Genomic DNA, 22,687 nt, shown 5'->3' with positions numbered 1-22,687 from the left:
CTTTACACAGCTAACCACCAAGCAGCTGCAATGCTTTTATTCTCTCCCCACAACCCAGTAGATATTCATGCCTACTCACTTCATTTAACTGGTCCACCATAAAACAATTGACAGCCATGATATTTTTCACCTCCCTGTTACATTTTAGGTGAAAGCTGGTCCACTAATTCACCAGAGATATTTTAAAAACTACACAAAGCACCTTAAGCTGATGCTTCAAACTTGAACCAGATGTGTAAGTCACTGGACATATTTTGGCTTTTACTGAGTCCCATGTAAATCTGGTCTTAAATCCAAGGTAATCAAGAGCCCAATTTCATTTCTGACTTGAGCCGCTATACAAGTCAATTTTCTGTCCTAATTTATCATTATGAAACAAAGCATTATCCAAATCCAAACTTATACATCAATTAATTAAAAGTGAAAAGCATTCTGAAGACCAGCAGAGAACTTCCTCAAATTCCAAGACAGTTTAAATGTCAAAAATACCATATCACGTTCCCGTCTACCTCTCTTAAATGTGTAAATTCAATCTCCTTTGATTCCCTTTTTAGTTTTCCTAACAACCTCTTTCCTTGAAGCTACAAAAGTGCTCATCCTAACAAAATACACAAGAAGAAATAGCGATTCTATTGATCCTCTTATTAGGTGAAATGCCAGGAAGCACAAAGACCTGAAAATGACTTGTGATATAAGCTACTTATTGGACAACAAATCTCCACTCTAATACAGTATGTGAAAACTGGAGGAGCGACAGAACAGTTAAGAAATTCAGAGAAGGAACTAGGAAGTACACCAAAGTAAACAGATGGTAAGGTCAAAACAATTGTGAGGGAAAAGTTTTAAGATAATGAGTGAAAATCCATCATAGACATTAGATAGAAAATGTTTCCACAAACTCTCCAACCAAAATCAAAAATATAAAAAAGTTAGATCTTACTTTTACTTAGAATTTCCCCAAAATATGCTACCAAACTGCCCCAAAAAGTCTACCTGAAGTCTCTGGGAACCTTTCGTTCTCCAGATCTAAAAAGTTACACCCTATGTTTAAATGTATAAAGAATACAAATTCACACTAGGAATACTTTTCTTTTTTTATTAATTTATTTTTTTTTATTTTTTTACAGACTGCATTTTGATTCATTGTACACAAGTGGGGTACATCATTTCGTTTCCATGGTTGTACATGATGTAGATTCATACCATTAGTGTAATCATATACGTACATAGGGTAATGATGTCTGTTTCATTCCACCATCTACAGGTTGTGCCTTAACTTCTAAATATCTACTCAGTTACAAAGTGGGTTTTCAAGGTCAGTTAATTCCCTATATGAGGCACCCACTTCCCTGAAAAGCACACACCAGGTAAAATCGGGATAAAAGTAAACTTGGGATCATTATTTTTTTTAGGTAGGGAGAGGGAAATTTTCTGCTAAGTTTTTCCCAGGAGGGCAACCCAATATCTAAAAGTTAGGCCAGGTGAAGGAAAGATTTGTTCAGATGTCCATTATTAATCTTATTAGTCTGGTGAACACTGGCAGACTGTCCCCAGCTTCCTGCATCTTTGCTGATATCTGCTACTTCAACTCCTTTTCCATTGGTTACCCCTAATCAAGGACACTACTAAAGGGGGTCTTCACTGAGTGAGGTATTCAACAGAGATCCCCAAATTCTCCCAAAATACTTATTCAAAACCGTATAGAAAATCCTAATGAGGTCAAGGAAAAAAAAAAAAAAAAGGAAAAAGAAAACCCATACTTGCAGTATGTGGCACAATTTTTTTGTCCTTCATTATACACCAATGAAAAATCAGAACACTGTACTGAAAATGTTCCCATAACGTGGAAATCCATTTCCATAATATGGCAAGCCCTAAAGATAACCACAATTGTTTTTGTTTAAAATATGCCCAATTCCTCCAACTTATAGATGGAGAAGTGGTGGTGGGCAATTGAGCAGCAAACAGAGAAAACAATGACAATATAACTCCACTATTTCCACCAGTGTTACAATGGTTTTAACTGCCCTTAGCAAGACACCTGTAACACACATGCCCCTTTTCCTATAGGCTTTGTACTCTTGACCCAGTTTGGGTTACTGAGAAGGAGGGGAAGAAATTACACACCCTGGCGCTGAAGTAATTCTACCATTCTGAGAAGGCACATGGATGGCATCACTAGTACTCAGAGTAGTGCAAGGCAGAAAATTCCCTACTCAAATTATAAGGATTCAGTTAGTCTAAACATGAGACTTTAACTATGGTAGATTGAAGTTCTCACAATTTACCTTTCAAACACCACACAAATAACAAAAACAATGGTTATTTAATTCTCACATAACTACAAGAAGGGACTGTGCTTTTTTAAAATTTTAAAAATTTGTTTTAATTAGTAACACGTAACAGTTGAATGCACTTTGACACATTATATATAATGGAAAGGATCATGTGTTTTTAAGTGGAATTCAAGAAAAGTTTTATACAGAGCATAAAACTTAATCCAGAACTCATTTCAAAGTTTCACCTGAAACTTTCAAAAGGTTTTTATTTAACAATAAATTGCTTTTGCAAGACATTTTGGCAAAAATAAATCACCTGCCAGGGTATCAGAATTGGGAATGGATGCTCAGCAAAAATTTGCTTAAAATCTGTTATAAATAAACTTCTCAAGGTAAGGGTTCTGAAAGGCAACATGGGACCTTTTTTTTACACTTAGCCCTTGAAAGCGGACTAGTATAGGAAATTTATTCCTGATTAAACTGATCAAAACTATGTTTTGATCTAGATCAAAACATAGATTCTGCTACTTACTGCTGTGGCTCTTGAGCAAGCTGCTTAAACTCGCTATGACTTTAGGTTTCTTGCCTGTAAAATGGGAATAAACAGCACCCTTCTCATGGCGTCCTCAGAGAAGGAAAGAGCTCAACATAAATCATTTTAAATAGTAAACGCTCAATAAATGCTATGATTATTCAAAGATGTGTTCAGAATATTGGATCTACTAAATATATTCATCAGCTTTGTTAAATTGAAATCTCAGACATTTCATAAAAGCATTTCACTCCCCCTTTTCGCACATCATGTGGCATCAACCTTCCAAATGATGTGGAAATTACATACTTTCATTCATCCGTTGGAGAGCTTGTCATATATGGCAAGAAAGAAGAAAGATGCCTTTTTCGTGGCTGTTGCTCCTTCACAACTTCAAAATACTGTCACGCACACAATAGGCTGGTGCTGCCCTCAAAATGACAGCTCACAGCTTTGCAGGGCCCGCAGAGGCGCCAGGCGGCTCTGCCCGGAAGGGGTGCACCCAACCACTGCCAGTCTCTCAGAGCACAGCGGTGTGCACGCCCGGGACCCCGAGAACACGCGTAACTCTTCCCAACCGGGAAGGACCCTGAGTGGTGGACAGAGAGGGAAGGAGGAGGGCAGGGAGGAAGAGACCCCCAGGTCAGAGGGTCCCGAGCAACACTCCGCGCGGGCGCGTGCACCGTGACAAACCCCGGTCCGGGAGCCAGCGACGGCGGCGACGTCCGGACAGCTCGCGTCCCGGCTCCCTCCCTCCCACGAGCGCAAAGCCAATGCGGGTCCCGCGCGAGACTCGCCCTCGGCTACCCTTACCTAAAGGCGGGTCCTTCCTTGGGAGCCCTGCCCTGGGCGGACGCCGACGCCGTGCTGCCACCGCTGCCCCTTTTGTTGAAGAGCTTCTGGAGCAGGGTCGGGGCCATGATGCTGCCGCCGCCGCTGCAGCTCCGGCCGCGCGCGCTCGGGGCCGGCGACTCAGCGCGCAGCCGGGCGCGGCGGCCGCAGCGGCGGGGCCATAGCGGCGGCGGCGGCGGGGCTGCGGTGGCTGAAGAACTGCGCTCCGCGCCGGGGACGCCGGCGGCCGGTCATATGACAGGGCCGGCCCGCCACCGCCTCGCGCGCTGACAGTTACCTCCTGCGGGAGGAGTCCGCAGCCCCGCGGCGGCGCGGGAGGAGCGCGGCGGCCCGGGCGGCGGCCATTGGCCCGGCGGCCGCCCGCCCCGGGCGCACGCAACCCGGCGGGAGGCGGAGGCGCGGCCCGAGCGGCGGCCCTGTGCGTGGGGCGGGGCGTGGCGGCGCGGAAAGGGTACGGGGCTGGGGCTGGGGCCGGGGATGGCGGGGGCGCGGCTCGACCGGGGCGCGAGGCTCCACGAGGGCGCGAGGCTCCTGGAGCCTTGGGTCTCGCCTAGCTGTGAGAAGGCTGCTGGCCCACCTTTGTTCTTTTGAGACAAAGCCCTGAACTTGGGGCCTCGCGTTGTGCAGGTACGAGAACTCCTTTATAGAAGGCGGCTGCTGGGGAGAGGGCTTCGTGCTTGAGATTGCTGTTTCCAAGGGCTATCATTTCTACTGCACCCTAGGTATTGGTTGGCAGGTTTCTTCCATATCCACAGATTACCTCGTTAAAATTTAAGCAGTTTGCCCTAAGCAACTTAGTGAGACCCTGTCTCGAAATAAGAATGGAAAAAGGGTTGGGGTTTATGGCTCGGTGCTTTACACCCCTGAGTTCAATCCTAAGTAACAACAACAACAAAAAAATTTTTTTTAATTAAAAGCAGTTTGTATCATTTGTTCTGCTTGGCATCTTGGGTCACCCCATGCCATGATTATATAAAAAGTTGCCTGTGAGATGTTAAGCTCGTTTTTTAAAATGCGTGGAACTATATATAGATTTAGAACCAAGGTAGTTTATAGAGAAATTGCTTTCCTAATTTATGTTTAACAATAAAGGCACATAATAATGTTAATAACTGAGATAGTATTTGGTTTGGGGAAAGACTGAATTGTATTTGAGTTCACTTTCTGGTCCAGTTGCAGATCCCCTGAGAATTTAATGTTTTGTAATGAAGGACGGTACCAAATTTAAAGCAGCATCTTCATGTTTTATAAGCATTGGACTCAAAAAGTTTTTCAGATGATGGATAATAGAGCGAAAGTGAGTAAGATCCCAAGTCTACCTCCTGGTCTCTCCGTCTTTTTCCTTTGAAGAACTCCTGAAGATTCAAAAAGGCAAATGTATTTACATAAATACAAGTAATCAAAAATATCAGGGAACTGGGAGTATAGCTCAGCCGTGGATCAATGACCTGACATTCTCAAGGCTCTGGGTTAGATCCCCAGCAAGGAAAAAAAAAAATGTTCTGGATCTATTTTAATTTGCATTACCTTTTTTTTTTAATCATATAGGTTTCTGGACTTGGTTGGAAAATAGCTATGAATGATGATATGCTGCAGTTTCACAAAGGTAAGGGACTGATGGTAGAGATTGACATAAGTCATCTTTTCTTTCAGATTTTTACTGTTAAAGTGGTGGCTTTAGGTATTCATGCTGGGGAGCAGTAATCCTTTTGCACTACTAAATGTAAGTAGAGCCTTGATTTTAACTTTGTTCTGTTTACTAAGGGTCTTGACCTCACCTGTTGGCTTCATCTCTGTGACTTAACACACAGTGGCTGGACACATATCTCCTTTTCTTACTCCATCCTTGGTCAAAAAATACCCTATATTATCCTAACTAAAACCTAAATACTCCCTATGAGCCTAGCAACTTTTCTATTTACATAAAGAGGAACTTGACATGGTCTTCCTTGTTCCTCAGTCAAGAACTGTCTCAATTCCAGCCCAGTCCAAGTGTGCAGTACAAAATCATCTAAAAGAGGGCCTGGCGGGGTGGCACACACCTTTAATCCCAGTAACTTGGGAGGCTAAGACAGGTGAGACAGGAGAATGGAGAGTTCAAAGTCAACCTCAGCAACTCAGTGAGGACCTAAGCAAGTCAGCAAGACCCTATCTCTAAATAAAATACAAAAAAGGGCTAAAGATGTGACTCATTGGTTGAGCATCCCTAGGTTTGACCCTCAGTCCAAAAAAAAAAAAAAAAAAAAATCCAAAAGAGACAATTTAAAAGTCACAATTTGCTCCATTAACTTAGTTTTGATCTTGACTAGGCAACTAGCTATCAAGGAACAGTTTACATTTTACAACTATTAAGGACAAGCTTTCAAGTTAAGGGAGAAAAAAGGAAATGAAATAGTTCTGCTTTCTCCTTTGCTTCCTCTCAACATCACATTCTTCCTCATTCTAGTTCTGCCAACTGCTTTGAGTTTTCTAAGTGCACAAAAATCCTAACCAACAAAGTTCTGGGAGATCTAGACCTAGACGTCTTTCCCAGTCTCATCATTTTTCTTTTTGGCTATTCAAGGCCTTTACAAAAACCCAATCTTTTTCCTGTCATCCATTGGTCACTGCCTATCCCTGATGCTTGTCATAGTCCCAGTCTCCAACACTGATCATATGGCTCTGTATGCAATTATCAGAGAGGAACAGAGAATATAACAATATTCTGAAAGCTTAGAGATAATAGAATAACCCTAAAATGAGAAAAAAAAAAAAAAAAAAAAGAACTTAGAAAGGGCTGACATATATCCTGGTCCACCCTGAGTCCGTCCTGAGTCCAGGTGACAGTTGTTAGTGTTTTGTAAGTTGTTGCAGTTTGACTTCTGTAGATAGATTGTCATGGACACTCTCAGTGGCCTTCCTGGTATGTTGTACCACCTTGTTCCTAACAAAGGCGCAAGAGGGAAAGTAGCTGGAGGAGGAGCTATTCTAGAATAAGTTTCCTCAATTTTAAGAGAGATTCATGTTTTTTTTTTTCCCTTCCTTTGGATATTGTAAGCCTAAATACAATGCTATAACTATCTTCATACAAGTCTATAGATGAAACCAGAACTGAAAGTGCCAGAACAAAGAGGTAGAAACAAGCTGGGTCCTTGATGACATCATTGACCACAATCCCTCTATCCTAAGCTGTTGCTTCCCATTAGGTGAATTAATTTTATTATCTGAGTCCAAAAGGAATCTTTGAGAGATTCATTGGTTTTGTTTTTCTCTGTTTGTTATATTAAATAAACCTATAAATCTTTATCTATTTAACTATCAGTATGCCACAGGAAAAAACTCAAGACCAGTGATCCCGTTTAATTTTTTTTTTTTTTGACAGTGCTGGGGATTGAACTCAGAACCTTGCACATGATAGGCAAGTGTCGTAACATTGAGCTACATTACCCAGACCCATTTTTTAAAAATATTTTAAGTCATTTTGCAAATCATTTACAGAAGCAAGAATAAAAGAATACTTAAATATTTAATACTTAAATATATAGTAAGTTTTTATTTAAACCTAGCAAGCCCAGGTTTTTTTGGTTTGGGGTTTTTTTTTTTTTTTTTTTTTTTTTTTTGGTACTGGGGATTGAACTCAGGGGCACTCAACCACTGAGCCACATCCCCAGCCCTATTTTGTATTTTATTTAGACACAGGGTCTCACTGAGTTTTTTAGCGCCTTGCTTTGTGCTGAGGCTGGCTTTGAACTCCCCATCCTCCTGCCTCAGCCTCCCAAGCCATTGGGATTACAGACATGTGCCATTGTGCCCAGCAAACCCAGTTTTTTTATCCCATATTTTCCTACATTTGAAGAAATAGATACCATAAATGATAGTTTTAGTTTGAATACAACCATTTATCAATTAACATATATGAGCAAGGAACATAATTATCATATTCATTTCAAATAGAGCTCTAATAGTTTTAATTTATAACTTGCTTCTTATACCTGAAAAACACAAAACTCAAAACTTTTGAAAATTTTCGTGACTGATTTTGTCAAAGAGAGGATAGCCATCTTCTTTGCTTTTTAACTGTAAAACATTTTCATTTTTAGATGTATAAACAAAAATTAGAATTAGCAATTCATTGAATGTTTTTCATCTCTACCTCAGACATTTCCTTCCATTCACCTATGTATGTACATCTTCCTATATTATTTGTTGCCTTGAAAACTTTATGAAGTATGTTGATATATGAGATCATAAAAGATAGCAGATTTATCACACATCTTCTTTTCCTTTTTATTGATTCTTTTTAGTTGTACATAACATTGGGATTCATTTTGACATAATTATAAGAGCATGGAATATAATTTGCTCTAATTCAGTTCCCAGTATTTCCTCTTTCCTTCCCCTTCTCTCTCCTCTGTTCCCCTCTCTACTCTCCTGACCTGTTATGCACTTTTAGTTTTTTTTTTTTTTTTCTTTTAATTATTGTCTTGGGGATATACATAATGGTGAGATTCATTATGGTATATTCATATATGTACATAGGAAAGTTAGTATAGATACATTCCACTATTCTTCCTTTATCCTGTCCCTTCCCCTTCTCCTCAGTACCCTTCGTCTAGTCCACCGATCTTCTATTTTAATGGAATCCCCATCTCCCCACTTTTCCCTTTTTCTCTCTCCCTCTCTCCCACTTCCTCCTTTTGGACTAGCTTCTGCATATCAGAGAAACATTTGATTTTTGACTTTTTGGGACTGGCTTTTATCACTTAGCATGATAGTTCTAGTTCCATCCATTTATTGGCAAACACCATAATGTCTTTCTTTTTTATGTTTGAGTAGTACTTCTTGTTGTATATATGCCATGTTTTCTTTATCCACTCGTTGGTTGAAGGGCGTCTAGGTTGGTTCCATAGCTTGACTGTTAATTGTGCTGCTGTAAACATTGATGTGTCTGTATCCCTACAGTATGCTGCAACTGCTAGAAGGACATGTTGGAGTGTTGGGCCTACATTTCCTTCTAGCAGTTGCAGTTTCTGGTCTAATTCCTAGGTCTTTGATCCACTTCAAGTTGACTTTTGTGCAACTTTTATGTCATGTTTCATTCTTCTACACGTGGATTTCCAGTTTTCTCAGCACCATTTATTGAAGAGGTTTTTCTCCAACATATGTGTTTTTGGCATCTTTGTCTAGTATTAGATAACTGTATTTATGTAGGTTTTGTCTCTCTGTCTTTTATTCCATTTGCCCTTTACGTCTGTTTTGTTGCCATACCGTGCGGTTTTTGTTACTGTAGGTCTTTAATATAATTTCAGGTCTGGTATTATGCCTCCAGCATTATTACACTCTGTGCTCAGAATTCTTTGGTCATTCTAGGTCTCTTATTTTTCCAAATGAATTTTAGAACTGCTTTGTTTACTTTTGTGAAAAATGTCATTGGCATTTTGATGGGGATTGCCTTGAATCTGTATAACGCTTTTGGTAGTATGGCCATTTTGATATTAATTTTTCCTCTCCAAGAACAAGGGAGGGCTTTCCATTTTCTAAAGTCTTCTTCAATTTCTTTCTTCAGTGTTCTATAGTTCTCATTGTAGAGGTCCTTTACATCTTTCATTAGTTTAACTCCCAAGTATTTTATTATTATTTTGAGGTTATTGTGATTGGGAACTTTTCCTAATTTCTTTTTCTGCAGATTCAATATTGGAGTATAGGAAAGCAATTGATTTAGGTACATCACACATCTTTTTAAAATGACTTGGGTTCTAGTTGCAGAATATTTAACAAGAAAGTCATTCCTATAAAATGTCTTTAACTGGATGAGAATTCCACATTTTCTTTTTATCTTTAAATATGTATTGTTGAGTTATCATTCTTAAGCTTGAGAAAATCATCCAGAATGTTATCTGTGAATTCTCAGTCTGGGAATTCTCTTGTATGATAAATTTTACCATCATCCTTAAAATCCAGAGTTCTGTCTTTTTGCATCTTCTAATTTTTCTAATGTTTTGAAATGTTTCCCTTTATCAGTTTTCCTCTTTTTTCCATATGGGAAGACAAATGAAAAATTCTGAATTTTCATCAGTGGTTAATAAAATCTTTAAAACAACAATAAACAATACAAAGATAAGTCTCCAGATTTTTTTAATACTCCCTTAAAAGATGATACAGTGTTTTAGACATTGCAGTGAGCTAAGAAAATAATTATCTTATTGCGATGATTTATTTCACTATTGAATCTACCTGCTAGGTGATACCAAATTCTGCAATTTTTATCTTTTCTAGAATAGTTAGTATTGTTGAATAATGTGTAAATAATTCTTAGAGTAATGATATAGCAAAATGTTTTACTTGTATAAAACTAGAGGAAATCAAAATCACTAAGAGACTATAAGTTAAGAAAGGATCCAGTGAACCCTCTATGGTAATTACAAGATAGAATGAATTTTATTTTTTTTTAATTTACTCTTTTTTGAAAAATGAGTGTAAGAAAGAATAAAAGTTATGAGATAGTTATCCTTATAACCAGAACATCTCAGAAAAAATAAAACTCAAAATCTAAAATTGAACTGAATGAACCTGGTGGGTTAATCCATGGTATATCAGTCCCTCTGGCATTTGCAACAGAACTTAATCCACCTGATAATCTTACTGTGGTAATCAGTGACACCCACGGTACTGAAATCAAGGGACATTTTTCTGTCTTCTTTCCAGTCAGTACAATTGACCATATCTTCCTTTTTGAAACCTACATTCTGTGGTCCTGCATGCAAAGCTCTTCTAGTTTTAACTAACCATAATGGCTACTCCCTCATCCTCCTGCAGAGGGTACTTCTCTCCCCATCCTTTAAAATAGGAAGTTCTGGGCCAGGTTGTGGCTCAGAGGTGGAGCACTTGCCTTGTACATGTGTTGCACTGGGTTCAATCCTCAGCACCACATAAAAATAAATAAATAAAATAAAGATATTGTGTCCATGTACAACTAAAAAGAATTATAAAAAATAAAATAAAAATAAACTAGGAAGTTCATGAAGACTTTCCTTCTTTCTCTTCTACTTGTCTTATTTATATTCTTCCTCTCCCTAAATAAACTCATCCATCCTGTGACTTCAGATGTCATCTATTTGTTGATGACACCTAATCTTTTACCTCTGGTTCTGACCTCTCTTTCTAGATATTTATAATCACCTCCCTACTTGATATATCTGCTTGGATATCTTACAAACATCCCACACTGAACTCTTGATCTTTACTTGTTCCAAATTCTGCTTCTCTTGCCATCTTCCCTGTGACATCTGCTGCTACTTATTTGTTTAAAACAGAAACCCAGGAAACTTGCTTAACCCTTCTCTTTCTCTCAAAATTCATATATTTCTCACTTCATTTCTCTCCCTGTCCATTGCTACCACCTTAGCCCAAGCCAGCATTATGTCCTGGACTTTGGCAAGAGCCTTAATTGGTTCCTTCCTTGCCCCATTGCCACTGCCATCAGAATCTTTAAAAAATGTAAATTGTTTCATATACTTCCTTCATTAAAACATTTTAGTGGCTTCTTAATGCTCCTAGTAAAACCAAAAATTCTTAGTGTAGCCTGCACAGTCCTATATGATTAGGTTACTGTCTCCATCCCAAAGGTATTTCACATCACCCTCCACCCCACTCACTATCTTCCAGTCACAGTGATGTGCTTTTTACTTCTATCCAACCCTTCTACCAGGAACCCACACCCCGATCCCACAACTATGTCTGGTTAATTCCTATTTATCTTTCACTGCTTAATTTAATGTCACTGATTACATATTGATTGACTAACTCCCTCAATCTCCATTCTTAGTTAAGGATGACATCTTATTCCTCTGATTTCTGTTTTCTCTTCCCTTAACACTGGAATTTAGGGCTCTTGTATGACTCAGTGATATAATGCTTGCCTAGTATGCGCAAAGTCCTGGGTTCAATCCCTAGCACTGAAAAAGAAAGACACATTCAACTCCCAACCCCAACTTTTATTTCATGGTTTATTTTCAGGATTAGTAGTTTATGATTCAGAAAATAGTTGCCTACTTATTAATGTGGTGTTTAGCTTACAAAGATGAATATTATAATGTATTATCCAACAATGTGGATAGATAGAAATAGCTACAGTTAACTCCTTTGTGACCTTCCTTTTTTCCTTTCTTCTTTTCTTTTTATTCATTTGGCAGGGCTTTCTATTGTGGGATCTGGTAACTTCCTATGACAGTGCTTCACTAAACATCATAGTTGGTTTTCAAATCATTCATTCCACATAAATTTATGTAGTTCATATAAATGGTCACTCGTTATCCAGTATTCCGATTAGCTGGTAGCCCTCAAATATATGTTGCATAAGAATTACTCTGGAATCAGGTATAGTGTCACATGCTTATAATTGTAGCAATTGGAGCAGATGGCAAGTTCAAGGCCAACCTCTGCAACTTAGTGAGACTCTGTCTCAAAATAAAAATAAAATGTTTTGAGATATAGTTCAGAGGTAGACCATCCCTGAGTTTAATCCCCAGTACCACCCCCAAAAAAATTTACTTTGGAGTTCCACTTATGAATTGTGATTTTCTCACAAGAATCTCCCTCATACATAATAATTTTTTTCTTCAAAGCCCATTAAAGTATCAGTAAAGTAATAAAATAAACAAACAAAATCCTTTAACCTATAATGACAAAACAAAGGGTGGGGAGTATCGAATTAGAGAAGTCAACAAGTATTTGGACAATAAGAAGTGTCTGAAAGATGACAGTGAATGAAGGAGTAGTAATTAGTTTAGCAGAGAGGAGAAGATTGAACGCTAAGTCTAAAGATGAAGGCTAGTTCCTCTTAGAGACTAAAGCTTCAGCATTTGGGAGGTACCAGATGCCCCTGAAAGTTAGGTCAGGTATAGGCTCAGAATAACTGGGATGGTTGCAAGTCTCTATGAAACAGACTCCAGGTTTTTGTACTCAGCCTGCACAGCTGGACAATTTTCCCTCACCTATCAGAAGTGGTAAGGCAAGTTTGCCCGATGTTTATAGTCAGGAACCCAAATATTACAAGTTGATGTGCCAGCACTGAAAAATTCACTGCTCGTATGTTTACTTGTGAATTTAAAAAATCATACTCCACACAGAAAAGTTTTATTTTGGTTCATGGTGTTTTGGGGTTTCCAACCCAAGATCAAGTGGACCCATAACTTTAGAACTGTGGTGGGGTGCCAGATGCCAGATGGTTGGAAATGTGCAGCAGAGCAGAACCACTTAATCTCATGACTGGGGAACAGAAGAGAGCAAGAGGAAGGGGCTGGTGTCCCCCTATTCCCTTCAAGGGTATGCCCCTAATGACCTGAAGATCTGTTACAAGGCCCCACCTCTTAAAGGTTTTACCACCTCCCAATAGCACCAGTAAACCTTTAACACATGGGTCTTTGGGCGACATTCAGGAGCCAGTGTCAATATACTTTGTATCTTGAATGTTCCCACCACTGTCATCTGGCACCCCACCAGAGATCTAAAACTGTGGATCCACTTGATTTTGGATTGGGACCTCCAAAACTGTGAGCCAAAGTAAATCTTTTCTCTTCATAAATTAATTATTTCAGGTACCTCATTATAGGGATGGAAAATTGCCTAACACAAATGTGTAGAGTCTCATTCTTAAATATGAGGGCAATCTGTGAATCAATACACTTGTAAATATGTAAATATTCAATAAAAGACTGGAAGATAAAGGTGGGGAAAGATAGAAAATAGAAGAGGAAAGTGAGAACATTAGAGAATCCATTTAGTGTTTATTCCTATTAATAGGAATTTTAGGAAGAGTGATCAGAAAAAACAGGGAGAGCAAATTATCAGGGAAATTATAGAAGAAAATTTCCCAGGACCGCAAGATAGGAGTCCCTATATTGATAGGCTCATCATAACAATTTAAACAAAACCACTTCAAGTTACCTTAAGTTTCAGAACATCCTGGACAAAGAAAAAAATTATAAAATCTTCAGAAACAAAAAGCTGATCAGAAAAAAAAAACACAAAATTGCAAAAGTATTGTTTCTAACCACCCTTGATAGAAAATAATGAAGTATAACCTTAAAAATTTGGGACGACTGGGATGTAGTTCAATGGAAGAACATTTGCCTAGCCCATGCAAGGCTCTAGGTTCTATCCCCAGCACCGAAAAGGAAGAAAGAAAGAAAGAACTAAAACAAATCTGAGAGAAAACTATTTTTATTCTAGAATCCTTAACCAAACTAACTATGAATCAAGTCACGAAGATTATACATTTTCAGATATATAAGATCTCAAATGTTATACCTCTTTTGCATTCTTTCTTAGGAAGCTGGAAGAACTAAATAAAACAAGAACATGGAAGATGTGGAAAAGAACATCCAACAAAGAAAAGCAGCGAGGAAAATCCTAAGGTGGCATGAGGGGATATCCCAGAACCTCAAGGAAAAAATAGTGCAGGAGATGAGGAGGAAGGAAAGGCTCCAGAGGCAGCTCAGAAAAAATATTCTTACGTGTTTTCAGCATAAAAAAATGGAATTGGGGGCTAAGGTTGTAGCTCAGTGGTAGAGTGCTTGCCTAGCATGTGTAAGGCACTGGATTTGAACCTCAGACCACATAAAAACAAACAAACAAAAAAGTATTGTGTCCAGCTACAACTAAAAAAAAAAAATGAAATTGCTCAGTATGTAGCAGAGATGCTGGAACATTGGGGAAAATTAACAGTAGGTAGATAAAATAATGGGAAAATGAGGCAGTGATTAACTTCAGAAAAAAAATGAAAACATGAAGGAAAAGAGGTTGCAATGCATTAATTGGCTCTGTGAATAATATTGACAGTGTAACATTGACCATTGGTTTAACAAGAAATTATATATAATTAGGGAATGGGGTAAGAAAAATAAAGTTGAGATAGGGGAGAGAGATTTAGTATTTTTTCACCTGGGCAGGAAGTCAGCAGACAAGGATTAAAGTTGACAAATTAACAAATGGTGATATAAGGGGCTAGAGATCTAGCTCAGTGATAGAGCAGTTGCCTAGAATGTGTAAGACCCTGAGTTCTATCCCCAGCACCAAAATAAAGAAAGAAAAGAAAAATGGATATATACATACAATTTTTTAAAGATATGGAGAAAAATATCAGTGAAACTAAATAAGTGAGGGTAGTAACCTATAGGGATAGGACTGGGTGTTGGGAAAGTAGGGATAAGAGAGACTTGTTTTAATCACAGACCTTCTGGTACTGTTTTGACTTCTAAAATGATACACTTGGATGTGCTTACTTCTCTGTGTGTTTTTCTTTCATAAAAAAATTTTTTTAAAAAAACTTTAAAAGTAGATGTTGTTAAAAGTTTTATTTGGGGGTTAAGGGTATAATTCAATGATACAGCGCTCACCTAACATGCAAGACCCTGGGCAAAAATAAATAATAATAATAATGGTGGTTACTGCTGTTGTTGTTTCTGGGCCTGATGCTGTGAGATTTCAAACCAGTGGTAGGACTTAGAAATCTGAACTTTTAACTAGAACCTCAAGAAATTTGGAACCAGATGGTCCATGGATGATACTTTGAGAAACATTACTAACATCCCTGAAATACACTAAGTATTGTAAAAATGTGTAGTTTTTTGGAGAGAGTCCATACTTTTTAGTTTCTCTTTGATGCATCAAACCCAAAAATGTTTAAAAATTTGCCATACTCCTGCTTGTTTTCCTTCCAAGAATAACTGACATTCCATTCTTTATTTAAGGTGAAACAAGGAACTAAATATGGTTGTAGTAGGCTAAAATTTTTATAAAATTCATGAAATGACAAAAATACAAAAAACTGGTCAAATTTTCAGTCCATCACTTATTACATTGCCACAGTGAATACTTTTACCTTACTACTTGGCAGTATATTAAATATAATCATGGTATCTCAAAAAATGTGAGTGTGAATTCATTAGCACCAACACAGTGTCAACCAACCCTACAATCAAGTTTGTTTTTTTTTTTTTTATTCAGTTGATAAAATAGGCTGAGCATCATGGAATGTGCCTGTAATCTCAACTACTTGGGAGACTGAAGCAGGAGATTCCAAATTTGAGACCAGCCTAACAACATATAACAAGACACCATCTCAAAAAAAAAAAAAAAAAAAAGTTTACCTATAGTCATCAGTGGTATCTGTAATGGCATAACAAAGTCACATAAGTAGCCCACTGTCCAACCAGAAAAGTTTAATGCAGATATTTTGGCAGTCATGTATCTTTAGTCAAAATTTTTAGTCATTTCATGTGCAGTCCAGCCTTTTCCAAAAATTGTTCTTGTCTTTACAAAACATTATAGGAGCCAGGCGCAGTGGTGCATGCCTGTAATCCCAGTGACTGGGGAGGCTGAGACAGGAGGATCAAGAGCTCAAATCCAGCCTTGGCAAAAGCAAGGCACTTAGCAATTCAGTGAGACCCTATCTCTAAATAAGATACAAAGTAGGGCTGGGGATGTGGCTTAGTGGTCGAGTATCCCTGAGTTTAATCCCCGGTACCCGCCTCCCAAAATTACAGGAGTTTATGAGATGTGTTAAACTAGACAGTACAGTGTGATTTGATTTTTGGTACAGAATCACTAAAGTGGAAAATATTAAATTTTGATTTGTATGAGTTTTTTTTTAGCCTTAGACATTAATAAATTACAGAAGTTAACTTTTTTTTATTTTAGTGAAAGCAAAACGTATAGTAATATATTTTAAGATACATCACATATATTAAGACAAACCAGTAGCCAACAAGTTAATGTTTGTAGAATAACATGTAGCATGACCATAATTAATATTTAAGCTGATAATGCACTGACTTGAATATCAAAAACCCCTCACTCCTATATCAAGTCATCTCTGACATTCTTAGGTATGACACATAAGTCCATCCATATCACTAACTGTATCCCAGACCTTGTTCTAAGCATTTTCCTTACAATGTATCTCATTTAACCCTGGCAACAACCTTATGAAGAAAGCAGTAGTATTCTCATTTTGCACGTGCAAAGACAGGTGCACAGTTACTTACTGTACTTTGCTAGTATACAGCCAGCAATAATTTGAACACATCATTCTGGCACCAAAATCTGTCCTCTTAATTATTGTGCTATACTCCCACAAGGCCAGTTGTTACAGAAGAACAATCACATGTACAATTTTATCAGTATGCAATTCACCCTCCATACATGTGGGTTCTGTATCTCCAGACTGAACTAAACTTGGATCAAAAGCATTCAGAAAAAAATCACATTTGTACTGAATATGTACATTTGTACTGAATTTGTCATTGTTTCCTAAATAATACAGTACAATAGCTGTGAAGCATTTACTTTGGGTTAGTCATAAGGAATATAGAGATGATTTAAAGTGTACAGTGTGATTATGTAGGTCATATGCAAATACTATGCCATTTTATATAAGACACTTGAAATTGTATTTGGACATTCAAGGGGGTACTGGAATCAATCCCCTGTGAATACCAAGGAATGACTTGTAAGTTCTCATACAGAGATTTTGAAAAAAAAAAAAAATGCCTTTTAAAAAGAAAATTGTCATTACCTAAAAGTTTTTTTCAGCAGAACATCTGTCAACCTTCTTGTACATCCTTACTTTTTAGAGAACACATTTTATGAAATAATGACCTGAGTAACAGTTTGAAATTTTCATTTCTTTTGTAATCCCTGCCTAAGGTTCCTCCTTTCAGCCCTTTCTGCATTTATTGGCATCTCCTGAGCTACTTCTCTTTCAAGATTTAGTACAAAGGAGATACCTTCATGCAGCTCTCTGGTTATCAAAGTGCTTTCTTAACTTGCCCATAGTTCAGTTAAACGCTTGTTCCCTCCCTCTTCCTCCCCCTTCCCCTCCCTCCCTCCCTCTATCCCTCTCTCTCTCTCCCTCCTTCCCCCTTCACCTCAGTGCAGTGGGTTTGGGAATTGAACCCAGGATCACTCTTGCTGAGCTGCACTCCCAATTTTTTTTTTTTTGGTACTGGGGATTGAACCCAGGGGCACTTAACCACTGAGCCACATCCCCAGTCCTTTTTTTGTATTTTAGTTGGAGAGGGTCTTACTGAGTTTCTGAGGGCCTCGCTAAGTTGCTGAGACTGGGTTTGAACTAGTGATTCTCCTGCCTCAGCCCCACAAGCTGCTGGGATTACAGATGTGCACCACTTTACCTGGCAAGTTTGTCATTCTTAAAACATAAAAAAAGAAAATTGTAGCCTGATGTGGTGGCTCAGGCCTATAATTCCAGCTACTCAGAAAGCTAAGGCAGGAGAATCATAAGTTTGAGGCCAGCCTGGACAACTCAGTGAGACTTTGCTTCAAAAGAAAAAAAATTAAAGAAGGGTTGGAGATGAGGTACAGTGGTAAAGCACTCTGGGTTTAATTCCTGATACCAGAAAAAGAAATTGTAAATACATATCTGAATGATAGCACTAGATGTAGTTTACTCATTCTTATGAATGAAGATTACTTTTTACAATATTGAGACAGGTTCAATATTAACAATATTATGTATAACATAATATAATTTTATATTATAAATATAACAAATATGCGATACATAAAATATTTTTGTTTTTGTAGCTGGAAATGCTGAGGCACCTTATTTACATAAATAAGTAGTTGAGAATGGAAGGAGTTTTGTTAACAGCATTATAATTTTTGGTTCCAAAATATATTTTTAAAATATATTTGACTGTATTTCAAGTTGTCCCGGTGGGTTATAGGGAATCATTTTCAATTAGCAATAATCTTGCCTCAGATAAACCTCATTGACTAATGATACTGCCACTGTGCCAACTTCAATTGTTTTTTAGTGAGTTTGCTATTATTTTCTGTTTGTTTTTCCTTTCCAGTCAGTCATCGCTTTGCTTTAATTGTCTTAAATTTAGAAGGCATATTAGGGTTCTCCAGAGGAATAGAAACAAAAGAACATATGTAATTAGAAGAGTGGATTTATTAGATCGGCTCACACCATCAGAAGCTGTATCTTCCCATAATCGCCATCTGTAGGCTGGAGAGCCAGGGTTACCAGTAGCTGCTCAAGTCCAAGAGCCTGGAGTCTTAGAAATAGAGAGACCAATGATGCAGCCCAGCCTGAGACAGAAGGCCTGGAAGCTTCCTGGAAAGCTGCTGTTACAAGTCTGTGTTCAAAGACTGAAGAATCTGGAGTCCAATGTCCATAGGCGATGGCAGCAGCAAAAGACAGCACCCATTTAAGAAGAATCAAGCATGTGCAAACTTGGTCCTTCTTCCACTTTTTTTTTTTTTTTTTTTTTTTTTTTTTTTTGATATGTATTGGGATTGCTGTTTGTTCCCCTTCAAAGAAAACTTTTTGGCTCATGTGTACCTTTCTCTATAGTTTTTTATTCTGATCAGCTCATGAAGTTTAAAAAATTTAGTTGGCATATTTACTAAAGGACATTGAATTTTAGATTAATTACAACATATTTGTTGTTCTAATACTGAATCTTCCTCCTCTGGGAACCCAGTAAATCTCTCCATTTACATAAGCCTGTTTCATGTCCTATAATAAAGTTTTATAGTTCTCATGAGTTTCACATACAGCTCTTTATATTTAACTTTTTTCAATGCTGAGCATGGAATCCAGGACTTCATGCATGCTAGGTATGCACTGTTCCACTGAACTATACCCCCAGTCCAAAATAACCATTTTGGCCCAAAATAACCTGTTTGGGCTACTGTAAATATGTTTTTTTCTCCTCTCTGTTCCCCTTTTGTCTTTCCTTCTATTTTTTTTTTTATTTTTATTTTTTCTTATTCCAAATAAACTAAGCTCTTGCAGGATTGGGAATAGATCACTATTATCACTTCCTAAATGCCTAAAATAAAGCTATGTTAGACTAGTTACTAAGGAAAGAAATACTTGTTGGATAAATAAGTGGATGAAAGACTTGATTCATAAACTAGAAATACATCAGGAAGAGGAATCTGGGGGATATGCCAGGAAAAGTCTCAAAAAATTATAATCCCTCAAAAATAGATGACAAATTTTGGCTTGGTTATGCCATATGGCAAGAATTTCCCCTGCTGTGTGTGAGATTCCAGCCATAATGAACAGAGTCTGGAAGTTCTGGGAAAGAACTGATCTATGCTGCTTATCCTGCAGGGTTTTCCTCATTCTTCCCAAAATAAGACTGGGAAGAAACCACCAGAAGACATCAGAAGCTTGAGCACATCAGCGTGAGAGCCCTGCCCTTCCTCCAGAGAAAAGTCCTTTATAGATTCCAGCTGTTTTTCTTACTCTTTGCAGTAATTCAAACCACTTTCCCCTGCTTCTCCCTGTAGTGGCCAAAGAGCAGCCTCAGAATTCCTGAAAAGACCTCTCACTCTTCCCTACCACACAGCACTCTCAACCTTGCCAACCTTATCTACCCTGAATCCACCACGATTAATCACACCATTCCTTTATCCTTTTTTCCATCAACACTAAAAGCAGCTGTGCTCAGCCAGGCACCCTCCCAACTCCCTCACTCCAACCCCCAGATGGCTGACTGTAACCTCTTCCCTTCTCCCACCCTTCCCCGACTCTAAAGATGTTCCCACTATGCTCACTGTAATGCCTAGGGTGGGCAGCACAGTCCCTGCACCCTCTCAACCTGCTCTGTGAAGGCCCTCTTCACTGCCTTGCTGGACCTGAAACCTGACTCTCCCCTGGGAGATTTCCACTTCCCTTACAGCCCTCTCTATCAATGGATAGTCCTTCTGTCACATCCTGTTTAACAGTCTGGAGATGAAATGAGGATGCCCTTCACTCTTCATTTCCAGTTTCAAACTACTACTCCTTCCTAAAAATCCCCAGCTTATAGGCAGTATGGTGGCATGCACCTGTAATCCCAGCTACTTATAGACCAGAAGAATCACTTGAGCCCAGGAGTTGGAGGTATTGGAGAACAGGCTGGGCAATTTAGCAAGACACCCTCTCAAAAAAAAAAAAAAAAAAAAGAAAAGAAAAGAAAAAAGAAATTGTGTGTGTGTGTGTGTGTGTATTCTAGCTTTGACCCTCACCAGATTATGTCACTACTATCTCATATTTATCACTTGCCTTCACTTCTCAAAAGATTTTAGCAGCTGGTGCATGAGAAATACCAGCATAATTCTGAGTAATTTCAACATTCATATGGATTAGCCTTCAAATGTTTTGCTTCAGTTCCTTGACCTCCTTTCCTTCTATAATTTTGCCTTTCATCCTATGTGACTCACTCCCTGTGTGAGATCATCTTACACCCTGATGTAATCAATATCAGTAATTCTATGTTCCCAATGTCAAGCATCTCTCTAGAACCCTGATCCCAGTCATCCTACACTCTGCTATCTATAACTCTACCACCTTTTGGTTATGCCTCCTCAGATCCTCCCATTCTTCATTGCTTGGTGTAAATCCCTTAGTTATAATCACTCCTTTGCAGAGAGTTCTAATTGTCTGCTGAGATCCATCCTTCTGGGCTAGGGAAGCAACTCAGTGGCAGAATACTTACCTAATGTGGGAGGCTCTGGGTTCTATCCTCAGCACTGCCACCAAAATAATAACAATTACATCCTCCACTTTTAAAATGATAGAAGTACAGCTTAGCACATTGCCAACCTTGCAAGTGCTTCCTCCTCAAGCTGCTACCTCATTTCTACGATTCAGATGAAAATACCTTAGGCATGGAAGAGAAACAAGATGGAAGGACCTTCGTTTGTAAATGATTGAAGCTGACACTTAGTGATCTGCAATGGTCCCTTCTGATTGTTGTGTGAAGTCGAAAAAGACATTTGTTTTAAGTCACAGAATAAATGTTGGGTTGCTTTGTTACAGCATCCTAGCTTTATTGTACATAATACTCCAACTTTTCAGTGTGTGCTCACTTGGTGAAAATACAACCTGATTACAACTCTGCTTCTTCCTCACCTGTATTCACTCATAGATTCTGACCAGAGAAAAACCTTGAATGATTAGTTGCTCCTTAGCTTCTGGACCAGTGAACTCTAGCAGGCTTGTGATGTTACCTGTCAATCAGTCCAGATCTCCCTGGTCCATTTACTCTTCCACCCTCCTTGACAAATTATTCTCTTTCTCAGACCTCCAACATTTTGTGTCCCATTTTCACTCTTCACTGATAACCCTGTACTCTGTTCCCTTGAAGAAATGGAAGGTTTCAGTAGAGAATTTCAACAAGCTTTTTTCTCTTCATGTCCTTATTACATTTGTGTCCACTTTCTTCGTCTTGCCTTGCTTCCCATTGCTATGGATAAATGCTATGTACTCCTGATTAAGATTAATACTTCCTGGACTGGGGCTGTAGCTCAGTGGTAGAGCACTTGCCTAACATGTGTGACACACTGGGTTTGATCCTTAGGACCACATAAAAATAAATAAATAAAAAAATTTTTAAAAGACCAAAATGTCTATGTTTGCACCAATTTCATCAAAGACTTTGCTCCAGGGCTGGGGAGGTAGCTCAGTTGGTAGAGTGCTTGCCTTACAAGCACAAGACCCTGGGTTCGATCCCTAGCACCGCAAAAAAAAAAAAAAAAAAAAAAAAGACATTGCTCCAAGGAGTCTCCCATCTCCCTTGTATCTTCATATTTTCTTTCTCTATCCAATGGCGTACAAAAATGCCTTTATTTCTCCCATTAAAAAAAAAAAACTTTCAAACTTCCTTCTGTTCCAGCTATCGCTTTATCTCTCTACTCTTGTTTAATAACAGAAGGTCTAGAAACAGATATCTATATTTATTTTAATTTAGCTTTTGTGTTCTTATTCATTCATTTGCTCTCCTCCCCCACCCCTCTTTTGTGGGGGACAGTACCCCTCAACAAAACCAGGCCACTTTACTACTAAGCTTCAGATTGAATGAAGACGATAGTAATCAATAATGGATAAATGACCACATTGTGGGTATGTTTTACTTTTGTAGGGCTGGGATGAAACCCAGGCCCTTTTTGAGACAGGGTCTTGTTAAGTTTTTGAGGTTGTCCTGGAACTTGCAATCCTCCTGTCTCAGCCTCCCAGGAGCTG

The 22,687-nt window shown here is 38.5% G+C and overlaps 1 protein-coding gene, 1 long non-coding RNA gene and 1 pseudogene across 3 annotated transcripts in view; 1 reads left to right on the top strand and 2 right to left on the bottom strand.

Annotated features, from left to right (window-relative positions):
* The window catches only part of Fnip2 (folliculin interacting protein 2), a 115,346-nt gene extending 111,337 nt beyond the window's left edge, over window positions 1-4,009 (bottom strand). For both annotated transcript variants that reach the window (XM_047566167.1, XM_047566170.1), the window contains exon 1: window positions 3,625-4,009. In XM_047566167.1, the coding sequence (XP_047422123.1) occupies window positions 3,625-3,731 (107 nt within the window). In that variant the 5' untranslated portion in view covers window positions 3,732-4,009. The remainder of the gene's footprint in view (window positions 1-3,624) is intronic.
* A 114-nt stretch (window positions 4,010-4,123) lies between these two features.
* LOC124994377 (uncharacterized) lies at window positions 4,124-14,979 on the top strand. The gene is made up of 4 exons (XR_007110483.1): window positions 4,124-4,290; window positions 4,837-4,960; window positions 5,212-5,269; window positions 13,972-14,979. It is a non-coding gene; the product is annotated as an uncharacterized LOC124994377 (long non-coding RNA).
* Window positions 14,980-18,316: 3,337 nt separating this feature from the next.
* On the bottom strand, window positions 18,317-18,465 carry LOC124995176 (uncharacterized; annotated as a pseudogene).
* Window positions 18,466-22,687: the final 4,222 nt, after the last annotated feature.

The sequence above is a fragment of the Sciurus carolinensis genome, chromosome 10, assembly GCF_902686445.1.
Source record: "Sciurus carolinensis chromosome 10, mSciCar1.2, whole genome shotgun sequence".
Taxonomy (NCBI): Eukaryota; Metazoa; Chordata; class Mammalia; order Rodentia; family Sciuridae; genus Sciurus; species Sciurus carolinensis.
Note: the sequence above shows the minus strand (reverse complement) of the source record. Positions and strands in the feature narration are given on the sequence as shown.